The following is a 23,364-nucleotide window of genomic DNA, read 5'->3' as shown; positions in this document are numbered from 1 at the left end:
TTGACAGCATTATTAGACAGCATTATTAGACAGCATTATTATTTCCTGAAGAAGGGCTTATGTCTGAAACGTCGATTCTCCTGCTCCTTGGATGCTGCCTGACCTGCTGCGCTTTTCCAGCAACACATTTTTCAGCGTTATTAAACTTTAAAGTACATAGGAATGGGACAAATATTTGACTGCATTCATCACCAAATCTACCAGTCATGAGTGAATATGAAACCAGTGCAGGAAGTACTGGATACCATATATTGAATGGGCTGGTTTCCAGCTAACTAATCCATAACCTTCCACCAGACACCTTAATTATTTCCACCCTTTTCTTCCAGAAATATCAATATTTAACAGTAGCCCCAAATTGGTGGATGTAATCTGGAATGATCAAGACTACAAAGCTTTGGAATGTTGATCGAATCTCCACAATAATTGCTTTTATTGCAAATCCCCATGTCATTACCTTTTTAGCAAAGGTGTGCCCCTTTTCAACATATGAAGTTCGCGTTGACTGAATTCAATCTGTTTCTCCTGTAAAATCACTTCCGTCATTATGGGGCAGTGGTGTGCTCCAAGGAATACCAACCAGATTTTGTTCCAGCTTCAAAGGGGGATATTCACTTTAAAATCTTTCAAAATCCCTGGATACCAACTGGGGTAACTCTGTTTCCTTCCTCGTGTTTGTTCAGCACCTAGTTCCCATTTGGCAATTTCACTTGCAGACTATGCATTCATTGGAGATGTTGCTCATCCCAGGAATTGCACTTAATCAGGTCAATCAAGATTTTTATTTTCATTTTCTAGGCTGTCCCTTCTTTAGAATTTAACTATAATCTGCCTTCATTTAACATTCACAGTTCAAATTTGGTTAAATTGTACAAAGTGTTTTTGCTTCAAACTTCCAGTAACAGATAAAAAGGAGATTTGCTTTGGTTGTAAATTTTCTGGAAACAAATAGAATTTGCTGCTCAAGTGAGTTCCTAAAACAAACCCCAATTCTTTAAAATTCTTTTGCTATTTTTGTTCTCGTGTGAGGCCTGTGCAAGCCAGAGCACAATCTGAGACAAGACATGTGTGGTGAATAGGAAAATACTGTTCCAGCAGGAATTTCAAGGTAAAGTTTGGGCCAGGTTTTCCCTTTTGCAATGTGTTCTCTGTCAGTCTGCTAAAGAATTTAGCTGCAGAGGAGGCCAGCCTCGGACAGCTCCATAGAATTGTTCTGTGTACTGGCTGGCTCAGCGAGGTTTTCTATGGAAACCTCTGGATACCAGAAAGGTGGTTTTTGGCAGCCATTTTGTTTTCCTTCTTAATGCTGTTATCCTGGGATTAGAAGAGAGGAGATGAATGGAGCATCACCAGGCTTGAAGAGGACACTAAGGAAATAAACAAAAAAGAAGAATAAGCAGCTGCTGTTAATGCAAATATTAAGAGTTGCCCCATTAACTCTGAGGCAAATATTCCAGGGCTTGAAGCCCAAAATAAATAGGATCAGAAGTAGGCCCCTTTAGCCTGCTCTGTCATTCAATAGGATCATGGCTGATTCAACATTCCTTGCGTCTACTTTCCAAGTTTATAATCCTCGATTCCCCATCTGATCAAGAATTTCAGCTTTAAACATACACAAGGATTCTGCCCCCACAGCTCTCTGTGGCAAGGAGTGCCAAAGACTTACATCCCTCTAAGGGAAGAAATTCCCCCTTATCTCAGTCTTAAATTAGCACCCCTTTATTCTGAGACTATCCTCTCTGGTCCTAGACTCTTCCATGAGGGGAAACATCCTCTCAGCATTTACCCTGTCAAGCTCCTTAAGAATCCTGCATGTCTCAATGAGATCACCTCTCATTCTTCTAACCTCCAGTGAGTAAAGTCCCAACCTGTTTAGTTTACACCCTCAGCTTGAATAGAACATTGGTAAGATTGTAAATTTCGAGCCTCAGATTGCCCATCCTGAAACAGCATCTTTTACCTCCAACTTCAATATACTTGTGAAAATTTCCACTGGATGGTAGTTCCAACAAAATGGTAAACAGAAGTAACTGAAATCTCTCTTTACGGTGTTGAGATTAGTTTAGATTCCCCACAGTTTGGAAACAGGCCCTTTGGTCCAACAAGTCTACACCGGCCCTCCGAGGAGTAACCCACCCAGTCCCATTCCCCTCTGACTAATGCACTACAGGCAATTTAGCATGGCCAATTCACCTAACCTGCACATCTTTGGACTGTGGGAGGAAACCAGAGCACCCGGAGGAAACCCATGCAAACACAGGGAGAATGTGCAAACTCCACGCAGATAGTCGCCTGAGGCTGGAATCAAACCTGGGACCCTGGTGCTGTGAGTTAGCAGTGCTAACCACTGAGCCGGTACACACAGTGACCAGAAAAAAAGAATTTCCTCACTCCATGCCCTTCCACCATATTAATTCTGTCTTCTGATATAAAAACAAAATGACAATCTTACAACTCCTTCTTTCTACATTGCTGATGAAGCTTTTTATCTTACTCTGATCAAGGCAAATACAAGAATTCTAAATTTCAAATCATAATAATAATTTATAGTAGATAATTAAAGGGTGCTGTCTGGTTAGCCAGTCAATTCTGATTGGCTAAGGCATTGCCATGGAGAAAGCAATGAGAAATCACAGGCTCCTTAAACCCCCTGGTACTTCTAAAAAAGGCACAAGGTTTGACAATGTTGCCTTTGTTTGCAGAGATTGGATCCCTGCATACGAATATGCGCTATCTCTAGTAAGTGTAAATGAGCTGTGTTACAGGCTTGATTGATTCCTTTATGGTTTGTTAATGTAACCATAAGCACATTCAAGATTGTTCAGCAAGTGTTGCCCAATCATGGAAGCACATCTAACTATAGGCACATTGTTTTGGGATTTGCAAGTGTAAGTTGGTTGAATATGGTCAGTTCTTTGCTGTGATGAACAACCAAAAGAATACGCTAACTAATTTGATCAGCCAGGCATTGAGATGTGCAGCCTATGTACCTGCATTGCATTGGCACTGAAATTCCTGTTTCATAACACTGGTCAGTTGTGTGGTAGGCAGAATATCTTTCTGGACTGCGCAACAAAATCCTCTTAATGGAAAATACCATTGTTCTTAACATGCAGAGCACAGAACATAGTCAAGCAACCTGAGTTTCAAAACCTGGAGGTTACAGGCCTTTCTATGTGGATTTTGTGATCATTGGCACCCAAATGTTTATATTTACAATCAAAGAGTCATAGAGATGTATAGCATGGAAACAGACCCTATGGTCCAACTTGTCTATGCCAACCAGATATCCTAAATAAATCTAGTTCCATTTGCTAGCATTTGTCCCACAGCCCCTCAAAACCCTTCCTATTCATATCCCCATCCAGATACCCTTTAAATGCTGTAATTGTACCAGCCTCCACCACTTCCTCTGGCAGCTCATTCCATACACACACCATCTTCTGCATGAAAAATTAGCCCCTTTGGTCCCTTTGGTCCCTTTTAAATCTCTCCTCTCTTACCTTAAACCTATGCCCTCTAGTTTTGAACTTTCATTTAACAAAATATTGTTTAAGGAGTGTGCAATGTAAAGGCACATCTTGTCTTAGCATAGATCTGGGCAAGTATCCAGCTGAAAAACTCTACAGTTTGTACCAACACAAAGCGTCACTATGATACAAACTGTGTTGCACAACTGGCCTCTTGTTTCACTTCAAGAATACAGTTTACAACAGCAAAGATAGCCATTCAACTCACTACATCTGTACTGGTGTTAGTTGTTCAATTGTTGGAACTATTTACAATAACCCCATGTCCCTATTCATTGCACGTATTCCATGATATTCTTCCTTCTCAAATGTTAAACCATGTTACATTCCCCACCCCAAATTGTAAAATATTTAATGTTCTAATAGCCAATGTGGAAAAGTGTCTTTGGATGTCCCACCTTGGTTCTTCTGGTAATAATCCTGAGTTTATTTCCTTTAGTTACCGATTCACCAACCAGTGGAGATAATCTGTCACTGTTTGCCCTTTCAATACCTATTCGTCATTTTGGGGAAAAAAAAATCAGAAAACCAATTTTAAAACAGTCAATAATTTTTTGCCAATATAGTGAAACCTTCCAGAACCCACTATAAATAATAAAATGTGCTGATGTGGCCAACACTAACATCTGTGTTATCAGGAAAAGGCAGAGGTGAGCTCTAGAGAACTCACTGCAGAATACTAAGTCTCCAAATAAAGCCCGTAAAAGGAAATATACCTTCTCTTTGTTTTTAATTCCTCTCTTCCCTAAAATGTCATTCAATATGTAATTCTGTCGCTCTGCTATAAGAATTTCATGTGCTTGCTGACACCCTCCTTAAACAATTCTTTTATGTACAACAAATTGCTGCAAGGTATTCTATAAAAAGATACGATGCGATTGATCTTATTTCATGGGGAGAATAATGCCAAAGATAGCTTTTGTGACCGGCCTAATTTATTGGAAGTGTAAACATAATAATACATAGATAAGAAGACGCCAGGAGATGTCATTAAGACCAGACCCCTGTGAATCAGGCACTGGCAATACAAACATGACTTATCCCTTAAAGTGGGTGCAATGGTTCCCAAACTAACAAAGCCATGGGAATGTTCTAGCAGTTGTCTTACTTGGGCAAATTTGTCCACTCTGTTAATATACAATTAGAGACTTTAGAGGAATACATATATCACCATTCATTTTTATATATGCATACAGTAACACTAAGGTGATTTATACTGAATGCTCATACAATAAAGAAGCAAAGATTAGCAGGATTGACTATTTATTTACATTTGTAAATTCAGTGTTGTGGCACTCCCAGTATTGACCTATGCACAGGGCAGAGATTGAGCGAGAATATGTACTCTTAATTCCAATCTGTACTCCTTCTAAATGACCATTCTCACTGAGGGATAGCAGCGCCAAATTTAATTTTGTTCCCATCTGTACATTTACCCAATAGAACAGGGATATGTGAGAGTTCAGAGTTCATCAATCCTTGTATGAGTGACTTCCAAAATCATAAGGGATTGTGTGACAGCTACCTTTATCCTTCTTGGACCAGTTGCCGTGTTGGACTCTCCTTCCCAACCTCTCCCCTTGCCTGAGGTGTGGTGACCATTAGGTTAAACTACCACCAATTGTCTCAGTCTCTAATGAAAGAGCAGCCCTCTGGTCTGGAAGGACCATGGTAGCTTTACCTTTACAGTTATCCCTGGCAGTAGTGGCATTCAAATTTTATTAAAAATTTGGAATGCTGGTCTCAAGGTCGTGATCATGACAACTATCCTCAACTGTTGTAAAGACTCATCTGATTCACTATTGTCTGTTAGGGAAGGAAATCTACCAGCCTTATGTAGTCTGGCCTACACAGATCTCCAGATCCTTTGGTAGCTTCTTAAGTGCCCTTAGAAACGGCCTGGCAAGCCACTCAGTTCAAGAGCTATTAGTGATGGACAGCAAACCCTGACTTTTCTAAGTGATGCCCATGCCTCATGAAAGAATTAAAAAAGAGTACACACTTAGCAAATGTATGTCATTCCTCAACAATCTGCATTCCTTCCTGCTTCACCAATGCTCTTCCCCATGTTGTATATATAATATGCTCCTTCTCCAATTATTTTCTTCACTCTGTCATGGGCTTTCCTTCTATATTATATCCATTTACTGTCATTTTTCTGTTATATGAATGTTGTTTTGCCTCAAATATTTCCTATAGATTCTCCATAGAAAAGTCTGATCTTATGTATGCATGCTTGTGTTTGGTTCTGAAATAGATCGAAAACATGCTATTCCTTTATACTGACAATTTATGCAAGCCACGTGATTTCTGAAATATATTGGGCCTGCTATTTCTCTGTAATATACCCAGGGTGTGCTCTTGTCACTCTAGCAGTACTGTTTGCTGTTTCTCAGTAACATGCTTGGAAATTACGACTCACATCACAATAGTAAGTCACAGGGCACGATGCAATGATGGAATCACATGACCCAAAGTCATATCAGTTTGAGTCACACACTGCAGGCACCTGCCATTCATGTAAAACAGAGGGGAAGCTGGTAATCATCTTCTAACATCTCTGAGGACAGATATAGGGAGCTGATGGGGTAGTGGTAATATCAGTAGACAAATAACACAGAACTGGGTGGCACGGTGGCACAGTGGTTAGCACTGGTGCCTCACAGCACCAGAGACCTGGGTTCAATTCCCACCTCAGGCGACTGACTGTGTGGAGTTTGCACTGGGTGGACTCTCCCTCTTTATGGGCATTTAAACAGGCATTGGATAGGCATATGGAGGATAGTGGGAACATCGAGGGCCAAAGGGCCTGTACTGCGCTGTATTTTTCTATGTTCTATGTTCTATGTTTTATGCACATTCCCCCCGTGTCTGCGTGGGTTTCCTCCGGGTGCTCTGGTTTCCTCCCACTCACACAAAAATGTATAGGTTAGGTGAATTGGCCAAGCTAAATTGCCCTTAGTGTTAGGTGCAGGGGTAAATGTAGGGGATTGGGTCTGGGTGGGTTGCGCTTTGGTGGGTCGGTGTGGACTTGTTGGGCCGAAGGGCCTGTTTCCACACTGTAAATAATCTAATCTAATAAACTGCATTAATATGGCTACTGTCCTGGGGACTACAGTAAAACTTGAAGCCAATAAAACTGTGGAATTAAACGCTTGCCTAATGAGGGTGACTCTGCAAACATTTTTGTGAAAAGAACAATCTGGTTCACTAGTATCCTTTTCAATTTCCTTTCTTCAGGAAAGACACAATTAGCAGCTAATTATTTTGGTCCCTATTTCTTCTGCTGATCTTCACTGCTGTTAGATTTTAACAAGTGCCAAATTTTCATTAAGCAGGGCTCAGAAAAGATTTACAAGGATGTTGCCAGGGTTGGAGGATTTGAGCAATAGGGAGAGGTTAAATAGGCTGGGGCTGTTTTCCCTGGAGTGTTGGAACCTGAGGGGTGACCTTATAGAGGTTTATAAAATCATGAGGAGCTTGTATGGGGTAAATAGACAAAGTCTTTTCCCTGAGGATGGGGAGTCCAGAACTAGAGGGCATAGGTTTAGATTGAGGGGGGGGAAAGATATAAAAGAGACCTAAAGGGCAGCTTTTTCACACAGAGTATGGAATGAGCTGCCAGAGGATGTGGTGGAGGCTGGTACAATTGCGACATTTAAAAGGCATCTGAATGGGTATATGAATAGGAAGGGTTTGGAGGGATATGGGCCTGGTGCTGGCAGGTGGGACTAGATTGGGTTGGGATATCTGGATGGCATAGACGGATTGGACTGAAGGATCTGCTTCCATTCTGTGCATCTCTATGACTCTAAATGGTTAAAAAGTGTAATTTCAGAATATCCCCTAAAAATCTGAAATGTGCAGAAGAAATGACAAAAATCAGGCTTTGTGTGAGGAATTTTGTCTTGATTTAAATTCAGGGACCATTATGGTCTTTGCCCCCAGGTAATACTCATTCTCTGGGTTCAAAGGTCAGGGAAGAGGTGGGGGCGGAGATACTGGATCTTCGCATCACTTCATGTACTGTCCCTAAATTTCAATTTCCTGCAATTGACTGTCTTTGTTAAGGAATGAGGAGAACGATGTGATCACCAGCCATTTTCTCAAAAAATCCCCATCAGGTACTTAACAAAGCTAACCTTCGAAATGGGTAGAGTGGTGCTGGAAAAGCACAGCAGGTTAAGCAGCATTCGAGGAGCAGGAAAATCGATGTTTCGGGCAAAAGCCCTTTATCAGGAATCTTCGATATGCACACCGTCATCCCTCACACAGAGGGTCTGGCAGTGAGTTAATACGGTGCTCAAAAGGTGCCTGGTTTTGAGTTCACATTTACCATGACTTACTGATCAGATCTTTGTGGCTACCTATACCCAGGAACTCAGATATGGGCCTTTCAAACCAAGAGCTGTGTCATAGAATGCTAGAGTCACACAACATGGAAACAGACCCTTCGGTCCAACCAGTCCATGCCGACCATAATCCCAAACTAAACTAGTCCCACCTGCCTGTGCTTGGCCCATATCCCTCCAAACATTTCTTATTCATGAACATGCCTTTTAAATGTTGTAACTGTACCTGCATCCAACACCTCCTCTGGAAGTTCATTCCACACACAAACCACTCTCTGTGTAAAATAGTGGCCCGCATGTCTTTTTTAATTCTTTCTCCTCGCACCTTAAAAATATGCCCTCTAGTCTTCCCCACCCTAGGGAAAAGAGACTTGCCATTCACCTTATCTGAAAGTCTCATTATTTTATAAACCTCAACGAGGTCACCTCTCAACCTCCTACGCTCCAGTGAAACAGGTCCCAGCCTATCCAGCTTCTCCTTCTAACTCAAACCCTCCATTCCTGGCAACATCCTGGAAAATCTTTCCTGAGCCCACTTCAGCTTAATAATATCCTTCCTATAACTGGACACAGTACTGCAGAAGAGGTCTCAGTAATGTCCTGTACAACCACAACACCATGTTCTGCTCTAATTATAAGGATGGATATTGCAGACTGGGCCCCTTACAAAAATAAGCATGTTAAAGACTTCATTGAGGAATTTTGGGTGTACAGGAGTGTGGGTGTATGCTGTTCAGTGCTAGTTTTAAAAGACAAAGACTTTGAAATGACTCATACTCATAGGAAATTCAAAGACTGTACATGAAGTGATGTGGAAACCCAGCAAAATGGATCTCCACCCCCTCTTCCCTGACCTTTGCACCCTGTGAATGAGTGTTGCCTGGGGGCAAAGGTCATGGTGGTTCCTGAATCTAAATCAAGAAGAAATTTCCTCACACAAAGCCAGTTTTCTCATTTCTTCTGCACATGTCGGACTTTTAGAGATTGGAGCTGAAATTCTGAAATTACACATTTTAACTGCACCTTAATAAAGATTTGGCACTTGCTAAAATCTAACAGCAGTGAGGACCAACAGACAAAATAGGGATCAAATTATTAGCTGCAAACTGAGGAACAAGCAATCTCTCCTCTTTCTTCCCGGAATGAAGGATATTAGATTAGATTACTTACAGTTTGGAAACAGGCCCTTTGGCCCAACAAGTCCACACCGACCCGCCAAACCGCACCCAACCAGACCCATTCCCCTACATTTACCCCTGCATCTAACACTACGGGCAATTTAGCATGGTCAATTCACCTAACCCTGCACATTTTTGGACTGTGGGAGGAAACCGGAGCACCCGGAGGAAACCCACGCAGACACTGGGAGAATGTGCAAACTCCACACAGTCAGTCGCCTGCGGCGGGAATTGAACTCGGGTCTCTGGTACTGTGAGGCACCAGTGCTAACCACTGTGCCACTGTGCCGTCCACAAATATTAAAAAGGACAATAGTGAACCAGGTTGTGTTTTTTTTTTTACACAAAAGGGTTTCACAGTCACCCTGTTCGGCTATCATTTAATTCCATAGTTTTATTGAATTCAGAAATTTAAATGGTAGGATTCAAATGACTCAGGGTAGGAAAACTCAAAGCTAGAGGGTATGGGTTTAAGTTGAGAGGGGAAAGATTTATAAGGGACCTGAGAGGCAACTTTTTCACACAGGCAGTGGTTCATGTGTGGAATGAACTGGCAGAGAGTGGTAGATGCAGGTACAATTACAACATTTATAAGATATTTGGACAGGCACAGGGGAAGGAATGGTTTAGAGATGGTTTGTTGGTGGGGGGGGGGGGGGGGTGTGGTGTTTCCTTCTGAAATCAGAGTATTAATGGTTGAAGTAAGAGACAAGATATGTGTAATACTGAACCCCACAGAGTCACCAAGCAAATGGCCACAAATGGCCACACTTGTAGCTGGAGACTAAAGATTCCTCAATCAATATGTACAAATAAAGGTTTAATTCAATGTAAATACACTGTTCTTCTAGTTTTCTTGCCTTAATATTGGTAATGATTTGTTGCAGTGGTTGTAAATAATCCTTGCTGCATAATCGTCAGGCTGTCCATGTGTTTAACTCTCATGTTAGAAACCTGTTTTACATTGTGTTCAACTTTCTTTTCCAGTGGATTAAATATAACTTGTTTGAAAAGCTTTTACAGTAGCAATATAGGCCATAAATAACATGGAGGCAGTGGTGATGTACTGGTAATGTAGCTGGGCTTACAATCACAGTACCAAGCTAATGCCCTGGGGGCATGAGTTCAAATTGCACCATGGAAGCTGGTGGAATTCAATGGATAAATCTGGAATGATGCCCCTTGGACTGTAATGGTTCACAAAGTGGTTCGCTTTACCACAGAGCGCTTCAGAGAACATCTCCGGGACACCCGCACCAATCAACCCCACCGCCCTGTGGCCGAACATTTCAACTCCCCCTCCCACACTGCCGAGGATATGCAGGTCCTGGGCCTCCTCCACCGCCACTCCCTCATCACTCAACGCCTGGAGGAAGAATGCCTCATCTTCCCCTCGGAGCACTTCAATCCCAGGGCATCAATGTGGACTTCACCAGTTTCCTCATTTCCCCGTCCCTCACCTTATCCCAGCTCAGCACCATCCTCATGACCTGTCCTATCTGTCAATCTTCCTTCCCACCTATCCGCTCCACCCTCCTCTCCAACCTATCACCATTAACCCCACCTTCATCCACCTATTGTACTCTCAGCTACCTTCCCCCCAGCCCCATCCCTCTCCCACTTATCTCTACACCCCTGAAGCTCCCAGTCTCATTCCTGACAAAAGGCTTTTGCCAAAACACGATTTTTCCTGCTCCTTGGATGCTGCCTGACCTGCTGTGCTTTTCTAGCACCAATCTAATCGTGGTTGAGAAAGGCACAGCCAAGGTCACCCACCTTTCAAGGGCAATGAGAGATGGAGTATAAATGCTGGCCCACATCCCAAGAAAGAAAGTAGATTTTGTTTAATTACATGTTGTCACAGACACTAAAGATTTCTATTGCAAAAGAAAAACTTTACACCTCTTCTTTGTAAGCTGTTTTTATGCTACAGGGACATTGGCAAAGATAATCTTTGCCATGCTTCACCACATTATCAGTGTGTCCTCCTCCAGGGTCACCACTCACTTGACCCCAGCCAGAGGGTGACTTGCAATGGTTTCTCCCCCTGCTCCCTCACCATTGCCACTGGTGTCTCCTATCTCCTTGGACCCCTCCCATTTCTCTTCTACATGTTGTTCCGAAGCAACATCATCTGAAAACACCGTGCTACTTTGTACATTGATGAAACCCAGTGTGACGGCACTGCCACCTGTCCTGACCCTCCAAGCTGCTAACTGATCAGACTGCTTCTCTAACAACCAATACTGGATGAGCACAAACCTCCTCCAATTAAATATTGGACAGTCTTTGTTCTCCATTCCAAATCTGTTTCCTAACTACTCACGCCAACCCTCTCTCTGAGACTAAATTAGATTGCTTTCGACCTTGGCTTTAAGATTTAGATCTGAGATGAACCTCCAGCCACATATTCCTACCATTCGTAAGGACTGCCTTTTATTATCATAGTAACATGTCCCAACTCAGCTCAGCTATTGTTGAAACCATCATCCTTGGCTTTGCTATTTCTATAGCCAACTATTTCAACATGTTCCTGGCTGACCATTCACATTCTACCCTCCATAAACTCGAGGTCATCCAAAATTCTGCTGCCCAGATCCTAACTCTTGCCAATTCCCATTCACTGACATCATTCTTAGGTTTACTGGTGTGCATTGGCTCCCAGCCAAGCATTGTAAAACTCTTACCCTTGGTTTCAAATCCCTCTCGGCCTCCCTTTTCCTGAGCCTATCAGCTTCTCCAGCCCTTTGACCTTCCGGAATATTTGTGCTTCTCTTGTTCTGGCCTTTGTACATCTCAGATTTGACTCATTCCACTAGTGGTGACCATGTCTTCAATTGACTAGGCCCCCTCGAACCTTTCCACCTCTCTATCTTATTCTCCCTCCTGTCCTTTTTGATCCTTATCAAAACCTACCTCTTCGAGCATGTTTTTCATCATCTCGCCTCATATCTCCTCCGTGGCTCCGTATCATTATTTATTTGAGAACATTCCTGAGAAGCTTGGGATGTTTTATTACATCAAAGGCGCTATGTAAATACATGTTGTTGTGCTGGCATTGACCAAATACATCTCCTTTGTTTAAATAGCCTTCCCTGGTAACCTAAACTCAAATTCCTTTCCTCAGAGTTTCACTCATTCAGTTTCACCTTCCTGTTAGATGAAACTTGCTGGAAAGTGCTCTCACGATTCCAGCAACAGGAAAGACAGTGAGTGGAATTTATTTGAAAAGTCTGTTCTGGTAAACTATGTGCCACCTCATGCGCAAAGCATTTGCATTAGCTCCAGTTAACTATATTTCAAGGAAGGTTGACCAGAGACTCTGATGAGAAGATGGTAATTATCCGAATGTATGTTAAACTAACAGGTAGCGTCACATCGTATTTTGATAAGAGGGTATTTCCTGCACTGTGAAGGCTTGTTCCAACAAGCAACTCATCTAAGCCCATTGGAGTATGAAGGCATAATTAATCAAACCAGTTTAAGGCTGAATAGTTAGCATATTGATTGATAGAGAGTTTCAAAGGAAACCTCGTTTACTTAGGAGTATTTCTCTGCCTGACTGCTCAACTGATTGAGATTTGTGTATCAGAACCTCAGCAAACAGTAAGACTCAATTTCTATTTTATGTATATTAACCTCTGTTCACCTTTCTTTTAGTCCAACAGAAATAAACTTGCTGTTTAACTGAATTCAAGTGTCTTTGTTTACTGGTGAGGTAGGCAAATTATAGTTTTAACAGTGAAGAAGGTATTATGATGGAAATACTTTAGCTGAACACTACGTGGGACAATTGTACTATTTCACTTAACTGCAGTAAACACTGCATTCCATTCTATCATGTTCTTCAAGTCTTTTCAATGACATCAATAAATGGAAATATTGACATGGCTCAACACAAATGAATATAGGGTTATATCTACATTAATGAAGATGCATTTAGGAAAGGCCTTTGCTTATTTACAATTGCGTTGTAAGGTGAATTGAGATGGAACATCTCATTATTACTCTTTCCATGATGGAAGGAGCATTTGGCTGCTACTCTCAACAGTTCACTTCCAAAATTAAATGCTTAATACTTTTGTGAAGACAGCAGCTACCTATTTACAAATGTAGGACTTTACTGCTATGTTGAAGGAAATTTTTTGAGACAGTATGACATAAAGGACAGAAATAAGGGAAACCATGACAGCAAATACTAAACATATATTCCTTAACAGAGGCTCAGACCACTGTCCACTTTCACTCTCTTGTATGAAAGTACAAGGTAATGAATACACAAGAGCGATTAATCTATAAAACTGTGATTCCCAATTCTGTTTGCCATGAAACCCATTTCAAGGATGGGAAACTGTTGTGCTGTCTTGAGACTAACAGTGAGTCACAGAGCAAACAGGCCTTTCAGTCCAACCTGTCCATGCCTACCATGGTCCCAAATTAACCTAGTCCCATTTGCCTGCATTTGGCCCATATCACTCTGAACCCTTCCTAAGAAAGCAAGAGTAGGATATTGAAATTGCATGATCAGCTATGATCATATCAAATGGGCATGCAGGCTTGAAGGGCCGAATGGCCTACTTCTGCACCTATTTTCTATGTTTCCATTTATGAACCTGCCCAAATATCTTTTAATTGTAGCTGCATCTATCACTTCCTCCAGCAGTTCATTCCACATATGAACCACCTTCTCTGTGAAAAAGCTGCCCCACAGATCCTTTTAAATATTCCTCCTCACCTTAAAATTGTGCCCTCTAGTTTTGAACTCCCCTATTCTAGGGAAAAAGACTCTTGCTATTGACCATACCTGTGCCCCTGATGATTTTATAAACCTGCATAAGGTCACCCTTTAACCTCCTACGCTCCAGTGAAAAATGTCCCAGCCTATCCGGCCTCTTCTTATAACTCTCACCCTCCAGTCTCACTAACATCCTTGTAAATCCTTTCTGCATCCTCTCCAATTTAATAGTATCCTACTTTTGAACCTTTAGCCTAGTGGTATTATCGCTAGATTATTAATCCTGAAATTCAGCTAATATCCTGGAAACACAGGTTCGAATCCTGTCACCACAGATGTGGAATTTGAATTTAATAAAAGAAATCTGGAATTAAGAATCTACTGATGACTGTGAAACCATTGTTGATCGTTGGAAAAACCCATCTGGCTCACAATGTCCATCAGGGAAGAAAGTCTGCCACCCTAACTTGGTCTGTCATATATGTTAGATTCCCTACAGTGTGGAAACAGGCCATTTGGCCCAACAAGTCCACACCGACCCTCCGAAGAGTAACTCACCCAGACCCATTTCTCTCTGACTAATGCACCTAACATTACGGGCAATTTAGCATGGCCAATTCACTTAACCTGCACATTTTTGGACTGTGAGGGGGAGGAAACCCACACAGAATGTGCAGACTCCACATAGTCGCCAAGGCTAGAATGGAACCCCGGGTCCCTGGCGCTGTGAGGCAGTAGTGCTAATCACTGAGCCACCGTGCTGCCCAAAGTGACTATGTGACTCCAAACCCAGAGCAATGTGGTTCTTTTTCAACTGCCCTCTGAAATGGCCTATCGAGCCATTCAGTTGTATCAATAGACTGCAGTGATTCCAGAAGACAGCTCACCACTACCTTCTCAAGGGCAACTAGGGATAGATGATAAATCCCAGCCAGCCAGAGATTCCCATGGCCCACATGTGAATTTAAAAAATGCCAGTAGTAGGGAAGACCTTGAACAGAGGCAACAGAGAGGAATCAGATAGAGAGAGTTCTCAAGAAGATTTCCTACTCTTTTATAAGCATGTTAAGTTCCATCATTTTTACTGTTCCAGGAACCAGATATCAAGGTTGAGTCACTAAAGGCCACACCCACAATTTGAACAATATTTTAAGGTTTAAAAGCTGCCTTGCAGCTGTTCACTCAGTCCCATATGTTAGCCATTCCTACCTTGGAGGTCACAACCCCAAAATGAATGAGTCAGCACACCATTTGAGGTCACAGCCCCCACTTTGGGCCTAAGTAATCTAAACTACTCCACATATCCGATATTTCTTAAAGCAAATATTCTGTGGGTTTTTAAAAGAAGTTTTATTTCAATCAGTGAATGACTGTCATGGTGAAGTCAGTAATTTAATCTATTCCAAAACCCATACTGCTTGGCTGGTGTTGAAAGAGATCAGTTTGTGATATTAGTGAACAATGATTGAATGTATTAACACGTTTGTAGTGGACACAAGAAATTCATATAAAAATATTGTCAACTTATGAGGAAAGCTCGAGCCCATTGGAGTTTTAAAGAACTAGTAATGATCATTTGGGAACAAAGAAAATTCTGGGGAAGTTTGACAGACGCTGGAAAAATGTTTCTCTTTCTGGGAGAATATCCATCTGGGAAGCACAGTATAAAAATGAGGGGCTCCCACTTAAGGTAGTGATGAGGAGAAATTTATTTTTGAGAACATGATTAACCTCTGGTTCTTTCTACCGCAGAGAGCAGGAGGCTGGGTCATTGAATAATTACTATGTCTGAGTTAGATTGTCCTTCTCATTGTCGCTGGGTCAAAATCCGGAATTCCCTCCCTGACAGCATTGTGGGTCTACCTACAGCACACGGCAGCAGTTCGAGAAAGCAGCTCATCACTACCTTCTCAACAGCAACTAAAGGTACGCAATAAATGCTAGCCCAGTCAGCATTGCCCACCTCTCACAAGAGATTAAGAAACACTATAGGGAAATAAAATAGATCTTCGATCTGCGCAGAGGGACAAGGGCTGTGGGGGGACAGGCAGGAATGTAGAGTCGAGGTTACAATCAGGTCAGCCACCATTGTATTGAATGGCAAAGCAGGCTAGAGGGGCCAAATGGCCTACTCCTAACTCTTGTGTTCTTATCTTTGTGAGCAATCATTCTCTAATCTCACTACCTGTAATTTGTGGGCTACCATTGCTGAAACCAAGAAGGCACAATCCAGAATTGATTACTTTGGGGACAGTCAGTGTTAAAGATATGCAGAAAGGGCTTACGATTTTGTACAGTCAGTTAATTAAATTTTATGTTTATGGATACAAGATGGTGACAGGTTTGGGAGAGAAACTTCAGAAATTCACTTGACAGAGCCATCTAGTGGTCAAAGTTTCTTTAACTGTTGACATAGGAAAATTGAATGGAAAATGTTGCCTGAGCAGTTTGCAAAAGCACATGTTAAGAGAAACATGTGACCACAAATCCTATTAACAGGGAGTAAGACTGGAGTGGAAAGTGGGCATTCTATGTAGGGTTTATAATGATAAATAGATTCTGTGACTTGATGATTAAAATTTCAGCAAATATCAGCATTCCTTTTCACAAGGTTTTCTTCTGATTCAAATTCCTTGGCTGTGTGTGTCACTGATATACATCGCCGTAATTGCCCTTGGAAAGCTGGTAGTGAGCTCTCATCTTGAGCCACTGCAGTTGGTGTGACATAGATACACACAGCACTGTTAGGAAGGGAATCAATAGAGTTTAGCTCAGTGATGAAAGAAGAATGCCAATATGCATCCACGTGGTGAGTGATTTTGAGGGGAATTTGTGGACAATGGTGTTTCCAAGTGTGTGTTGCCCTTGTCATCCTGGGTGGTAGAGATCACGGGTTTGGAAGGTGCTGTTACAGGAGCCTTGGTTCGATGGTGCAGTGCATCCTGCAGATAGTACTCTCTGCAGCCACTGGCAGACCAAGAATCTAACAGGCCAAACACAATTGGCTGCAACTGCTGGGAAGCCTTTAGAGAGGTGTCCCCTTCACAACGGTAAAACGGTGGTCCAATTGCTTGACGATTTTTTCTATTTCAAATTTTATTTGGGGAAGACAGAATGGTAGGGGGCTACCTTCAGGTGACCCCCCTCTCATTTAGCTAATTGAGAGATTAGCTTCTATGTGTTAATGTTATGGTTGGATCCCGATTGGCCCTCAAGCTTTAAGAACCTGCCCGCTATCCTCTACTGGGCCACCTGGTCACTAATGGGCCAATTAGGCAAATATGTGAGGTTCATAGCTCTCCTTCACACAGGGTAGGCTTCTGACCTCCATTCGAGTCCAATGGCGAGGTCCTGAGGCCTGTGGAGAAAAGCCTGCCTGGTGCTCCAAGTGAATGACATTTCTTTGCAAACGGACTGGTCTTTTAAGCAAATCCTAAGAGAAAGCTCCTTGTGGGAGGAAGGTGGGACTGTTTTTTTTTTGAGAAAGGAGGAGAAAGTGGCGAGATGGAAGAGTCAATGAACAGCATTAGCAAGGCTTGCAGACAAGTTGGTCGAATCCAGTGGAAAAAGGTGTGCTGACCTACCTGGTGAAAATCATACTGGTTAATGGGAAAAGCAAATAAACACAAAATTGTAATAGGTTGTCATAAATCACACTGCTGGCAGTTACTGACGACACAGTGCAGTATCTGAAGGAAACAAGGCTGCTCTGTGTTTTATAGGTGATGGGTGCGGTTCAGTTTAAGGCGATCTGGCATGTGGAGCTTGCTGGTTACTTCAGGTAAAACCACTTTCTACGCAGATTGCCTTTCTTGCATCATTTCTATTGCGTAGATCTGAGGCAAAAGTACAATCGTACTGAGTTATATGGTGTAATTTTTGCCTCGTTTAGGAGACTCATGAAGTCGATGTGGATCAAGTTCTTCATGATTTTATGATGTTTACAGCAGGAAGGTAAGGCTTTCTAAACCTGTGCTTTCCTCTTAAGAGCCGATTCCACAAGGATGAAAGGGTGATCTGCAAAGTGGGACTCCCAAAGCTATCACAGGCGCTTCAGCATGAGGAGCAATACCAAACAACATTTGATACCACGACACGCAAGAAGCTATCAGGACAGGCAACCCAAAACTTTGGTCAAATAAGTTGCTTTAATGGAGCATTGAGGAGGAGAGAAGGTGCAGAAAGATTTAAGGAGGCAATTCAAGAGCATGAGGCCCAGTCAATTGAAGACATGGCTTCCAATAGTGGAAAGCTGTACATTGGTGGGGAAATGGCCTCATGGTATTATCACTGGACTATTAATGTGGGGACCCAGGTTCAAATCCTGCCATAGCAGATGGCTTATGCAAAATCAACTTCATCCTCAACAGAACAATATTATAATTGAATCACAACTTATTTTCCTTCTGATAAGAATTTTATCAAATGTATGTTGCAAATTACAATTATTTCTGCACTGTACCCCAATGAACTTAATGTGCCTAAAGTGATCCTGCTAGTTTGGGTTGCTGCTGTGGAGCACAGCTTAGAAAGAGGCCCATACTCCATTATTTTTAATCATGGCAGGAAGGCTGAGCTGCTGTGTTTCGAGTTTTATAATGCAAATACCAAACATGATTGTGACGCAAATATATAAAGCTAGAATCTTTTAGTCTGCAGCTCGCTGGGTTACTAGAATGTTTCTATTCATTTCACAAATTATTGTGAGCATTTTTAGTCAAGCCTACTTACTTAAAAATACTTGAGACTTGTTGGTGCTTTTTCATTGCCCCTTGTTTGAAAATAATTCACTAGTGACAGCAAATTATATTTATGTAGCGCCTTGATCATATTAAAATGTTCGAGGAGAAAGTGAGGACCCTTCTTCAGGAAGGGCTTATGCCTGAAACATCGATTCTCCTGTTCCTTGGATGCTGCCTGACCTGCTGCGCTTTTCCAGCAACACATTTTCAGCTCATATTAAAATGTCCCAAGCTGCTCTACCAAAGCATTATTAGTCAAAAAGTATCACCACACTGAAGAGAGAGATGTGGTCAAAAATATAGTTAGAAACTGGGAGCAAGATAGAGAGGCTTGGGAACAGACTTCCATGTTGGGACCGCACATCTGCAGGCAAGGCCACCAGTATTGAAGAAAGCCAGGGAATAAAGGAATTTACAAAGTAAATTAAAAACCTAAAACAAAAATGTCACCTTCTGAATTCCATTCATAAAGGACAACTCATGTTAAATGTGATGGAATACTCTGCACTTGACTGAACTATCGGGGCTCAAGCAACCATGCTCAACCTTAACAAGGAGAAAGCAGTGTGTATGATCAGGACCCCACCCACCACCTTAAAGGTTCACTCCACTCATGCCGAGTGACAGCAGTGTGTGTGCCATTCACAACATGCACCAAGGCTCCTTGGTTGCACCTTCCAGATCAATGTAACTATCATACAGAAGAGGAGGGCATGTATTCACAAAGGGGACACCATCATATGCAAGTTACCCCCTGAGTCACACATCATTCCATCTTGGAAACATACTGGCATTCCTTCATTGGAACTGCCTCAAAATCCTGGAACTCCCTTCCTAAAGCACTTTAGGTGCAGCCATTGTGGATACACGGCAATGGTCCACAAAAGTGTTCACTGTCACCTTCACGAGAGTAATTAGGGATGGGCAATAAATGTTGGCCCAGCCAGTGCTGCCATGATTCAATGCAAAGTAAAAGTTCAACAAAATATTAAAACTGTAATGAACATGTTCATGATTTTTACGCAGAGTAAAAGGGCTCATGCCCGAAACGTCGATTCTCCTGTTCCTTGGATGCTGCCTGACCTGCTGCGCTTTTCCAGCAACACATTTTCAGCTCTGATCTCCAGCATCTGCAGACCTCACTTTCTCCTTTTACACAGAGTACACAAATGAACTTCCACTAAAGAATGACAATGCTCTTAGTTGTTTCAGTGCTTTTCTTTGGATTACTGTGTCTTACTAAATCTATCAATAAAGAATATAAAAGCAGGATATGATGTAATGGAGCTGGTGAAGTCAGCTCAAAGCCACACGGAGGCGTTGTGAGCTGTCGCTAAGGTGAATATTTATGAGCTGACTCTGAGGTGAACAGTGCCTGAGGTGAGTGATTCTGAGTCAGTCGCACATTTGTTCCCCCATCCATTTTCATCAGGAAGGGACAGGGAAACAGGATGGTTTCTATTTTTTACAGATTTGTAGCTCATGGAGGCAACACAGTAAAATGCAGCTGCCTTTCTGTTGTTTGAGCCACAGGGCTTGTGCATGTTAGACCTATCAGCAGAAGCCTTTGAAGGGTGAGGGTATATTTGGAGAGGCGAGGTCACCTTGCTGGATATGTTTGTTGCCCTTCGTGAGATGTCAAATGTCCTTTGGGATTGTAAACAGTAGTCATGGATGTGTGTAAATGGATACATGCAAAGGAACTGTTAAGGAATCTGTTGGGCTGCTAAGGGAACTATCAAACTGTTAAGGCATTTACATGTCCTGCCCTTACTTTTTCTTTAAAAAAAACCTGTTTCCAGTTATAAAAAAATCCAATGCTTGCTATTTCAGTCTATCTGATCACAGACACCTGAAGTTTATTGTTATTGTGTGATTATAACCTAGCATTGTTATAGTGGGGTGCCTGTCAGTTTGATTGTCAAAGTGGTTTTAAAGGCCTTGAAATTGGTCTCTGACCACAAATGCTTGATGTTGTAAGCAATTAAATTGTTGAAGGAAGTTAAAATTTGCAAATGTGTTTCAATGCATTTAAAACAAAATAATGAATTCATCAATAGATGCATATATTACAAACATGCAAACACAAAATAGGAGCAGAAATAGACCAATTGATACATTCAGCCTGCTCTGCAGATCATGGCTGATCTGCTTATGTTCCAAATTCCACATAATCTACCCCAATAACCCTTGATTCCCTTGCCTGACAAGAATCTACTTATTTATGCATTAGCAATATTTAATGACTTTATATCCACCTCTTTCTGAGGCATAGAGTTCCATAGTCATGCAATTCTCTGAGAGAAAAATCATTGATGTAATTTCTAAAAAGATTGAAACCCAAACACAGATTTCTGTGGGCTTCACCTGTTACATCCTGCCAATCAGACAAAGACCCATTTACGGATACTCTCTGTTATCTGCCAGCCAGCCAATCTTCTATACATGCGAATATGTTAGCTTTTAGATAATGTGCTTTGGTTTTCTGCAAAACTTTAGAAGTGATACCTTATCAAATGCCTTCTGGAAATCCAACAACACTATATCCTCAATATCCCATTTATCCATAGAATATTTTAATCCTTCAAAGACTCCAAGAAATAATTAAACAGATCTTTCCTTTGACAAAACCATACTGACTCTTCCTAGGGTTTTTCTGAGTGCAGAGCTATAACCTTTTTTAATGATCAAATTTAACACCTTCCCTATGACAGACAGCAAGCTAACTTCCTGCCTCCCTCTCTTTTTGAATGGAGGGGTTTTATTTGCAAATTTAGAGCAGTTATTTGCTGCCACATTTGGAAAATTAACGGCAAGCATCTACTGCCATATTAACAAGCTCTTTTAAGACCTTAGGTTGAGGTCAATCTGGTTTGGAAATTTGTCAGCCTGCAACTCCACCAGTTAGCTTCGTACATTTCCCTCGTGATAGTAATTTCACTAAATTCCTCTCTTCCTCCCACCTCTGGATTTACACTGATTACCAAAATTTTTTGCAACCTCCATAGTGAAGACAGAAGCAAAATTTTTATTCATTTCATCTGTCATTTCCTTGTCATTCAGTATTAATTCCCTATTCTCACTTCCTGAAGGACCAACACTCAACTTCATTACTTTTACTTTATAAAATATCAGTAGAAACTCTTGCTATTCATTTTCTATAGCTGATTTCCTCTCATAATATTTCTTCCTCCTGATTAACCTTTTAGTCATTCCCTGCCATTCTTTGTATTCTGTACAAACATTTGATCTACAGCTCAGCTTAATGCAGTTATATGCATATTCCTTACGTTTGACACTTTCTCTAACATTTTTTAGTTAACCACAAATGGTGTTTTCCTCCCTTTGGGTATTTTTCTTCATAGTAGGATTCTATCTCTCTTCACTCTTTCTCTGACCTTCATTTCCCATACTACTGTCTTTCTCTACTTGATATATCATATTTTCGTTCATTTGATCCCTTTCCCCTACGATTTAGTTTAAAACCCTCTCTACTTCCCAAGTTATGCAATTCACAAGAACACTGATCCCAGTACAGTTCAGGTGTAGACCATCCCAACACGCCCCTCATTTTCCCCTGTACTGGTACCAATGGTCAAGAGCCAGAACCCACTTATTCTGAAATATCCTTTCAAATGTCTATTGCTACATATCTATTTAACTGTCCCCTAAACTAATATGACATTCAATTTGGCTTGCCTAACGTACATACCCACATAGTTACTCGTATTAAGGTTTGCAATGCTAGTTTGAGAACCAATTTTCTCTCTTTCAAACTGGATGCAAAGTTCAATTATTTTGTGGTCACTGTTACCTAGATTAGATTAGATTAGATTAGATTAGATTAGATTAGATTACTTACAGTGTGGAAACAGGCCCTTCGGCTCAACAAGGTCACATCGACCCTCCAAAGAGCAACCCACCCAGACCCATTCCCCTACATTTACCCCTTCACCTAACACTATGGGCAATTTGGCACAACCAATTCACCTAATCTGCCCATTTTTGGACTGTTGGAGGAAACCGGAGCACCCGAAGGAAACCCATGCAGAATGTGCAAACTCCACATAGGCAGTCACCCAAGGCTGGAATCGAACCTAGGACCCTGGTGCTGTGAGGCAGCAGTGCTAACCACTGACCACCGTACCACCCTAATGGTTGGTATATTCCTAAGATGTTTTTCTTTCTTTCTCTGACCCTCATTTTCAATATCACTATCTTTCTCTATTACTTTGTTTGTACACTTTGATATACCACATTTTTCCAGAATTGATCCCTTTCACCTTTGGTTTAAAATTCTCTCTACTTCCTGAGTTATGCAATTCACAAGAACACTGATCCCATTACAGTTCAAGGGTAGACCATCCCAACACAGCCCTCATTTTCCCCTGTACTGGAGCCAGTTGGTGAGGTGTCCCAGAGATGTTCTCTGAAGTGTTCTGCAAGTAGGTGTCCTGTCTCCTCTCCGGGACACCTGCACCAACCAACCCCCACCGCCCCGTGGCCAAACACTTCAACTCCCCCTCCCACTCTGCCAAGGACATACAGGTCCTGGGCCTCCTCCATCCCCACTCCCTAACCACCCAACGCCTGGAGGAAGAACACCTCATCTTCCACCTTGGGACCCTCCAACCACATGGCATCAATGTGGACTTCACTAGTTTCCCCTTTTCCCCTCTCCCCGCCTTATTCCAGTTCCAACCTTCCAACTCGGCACCACCTTCATGACCTGACCTACCTGTCAATCTTCCTTCTCACCGATCCACTCCACCCTCCTCTCCAACCTATCACCATTACCCCCACCTCCATCTAACCATCGCAATATCA

General features: G+C 41.9%; 1 protein-coding gene across 7 annotated transcripts in view; it reads right to left on the bottom strand.

The window, feature by feature from the left end:
* Positions 1-200: 200 nt before the first annotated feature.
* The window catches only part of hnf1ba (HNF1 homeobox Ba), a 98,639-nt gene continuing 75,475 nt past the window's right edge, over positions 201-23,364 (bottom strand). For 6 of the 7 annotated variants that reach the window (XM_043718363.1, XM_043718360.1, XM_043718361.1 and 3 more), the window contains 2 exons: positions 3,929-4,023; positions 201-1,367 (listed from right to left, as the gene is read on the bottom strand). In XM_043718363.1, the coding sequence (XP_043574298.1) occupies positions 3,970-4,023 (54 nt within the window). In that variant the 3' untranslated portion in view covers positions 201-1,367; positions 3,929-3,969. The remainder of the gene's footprint in view (positions 1,368-3,928; positions 4,024-23,364) is intronic. The other variant, XM_043718362.1, reaches the window with a different exon arrangement.

Source organism: Chiloscyllium plagiosum, chromosome 28 (genome assembly GCF_004010195.1).
Source record: "Chiloscyllium plagiosum isolate BGI_BamShark_2017 chromosome 28, ASM401019v2, whole genome shotgun sequence".
Classification (NCBI taxonomy): domain Eukaryota; kingdom Metazoa; phylum Chordata; class Chondrichthyes; order Orectolobiformes; family Hemiscylliidae; genus Chiloscyllium; species Chiloscyllium plagiosum.
Note: the sequence above shows the minus strand (reverse complement) of the source record. Positions and strands in the feature narration are given on the sequence as shown.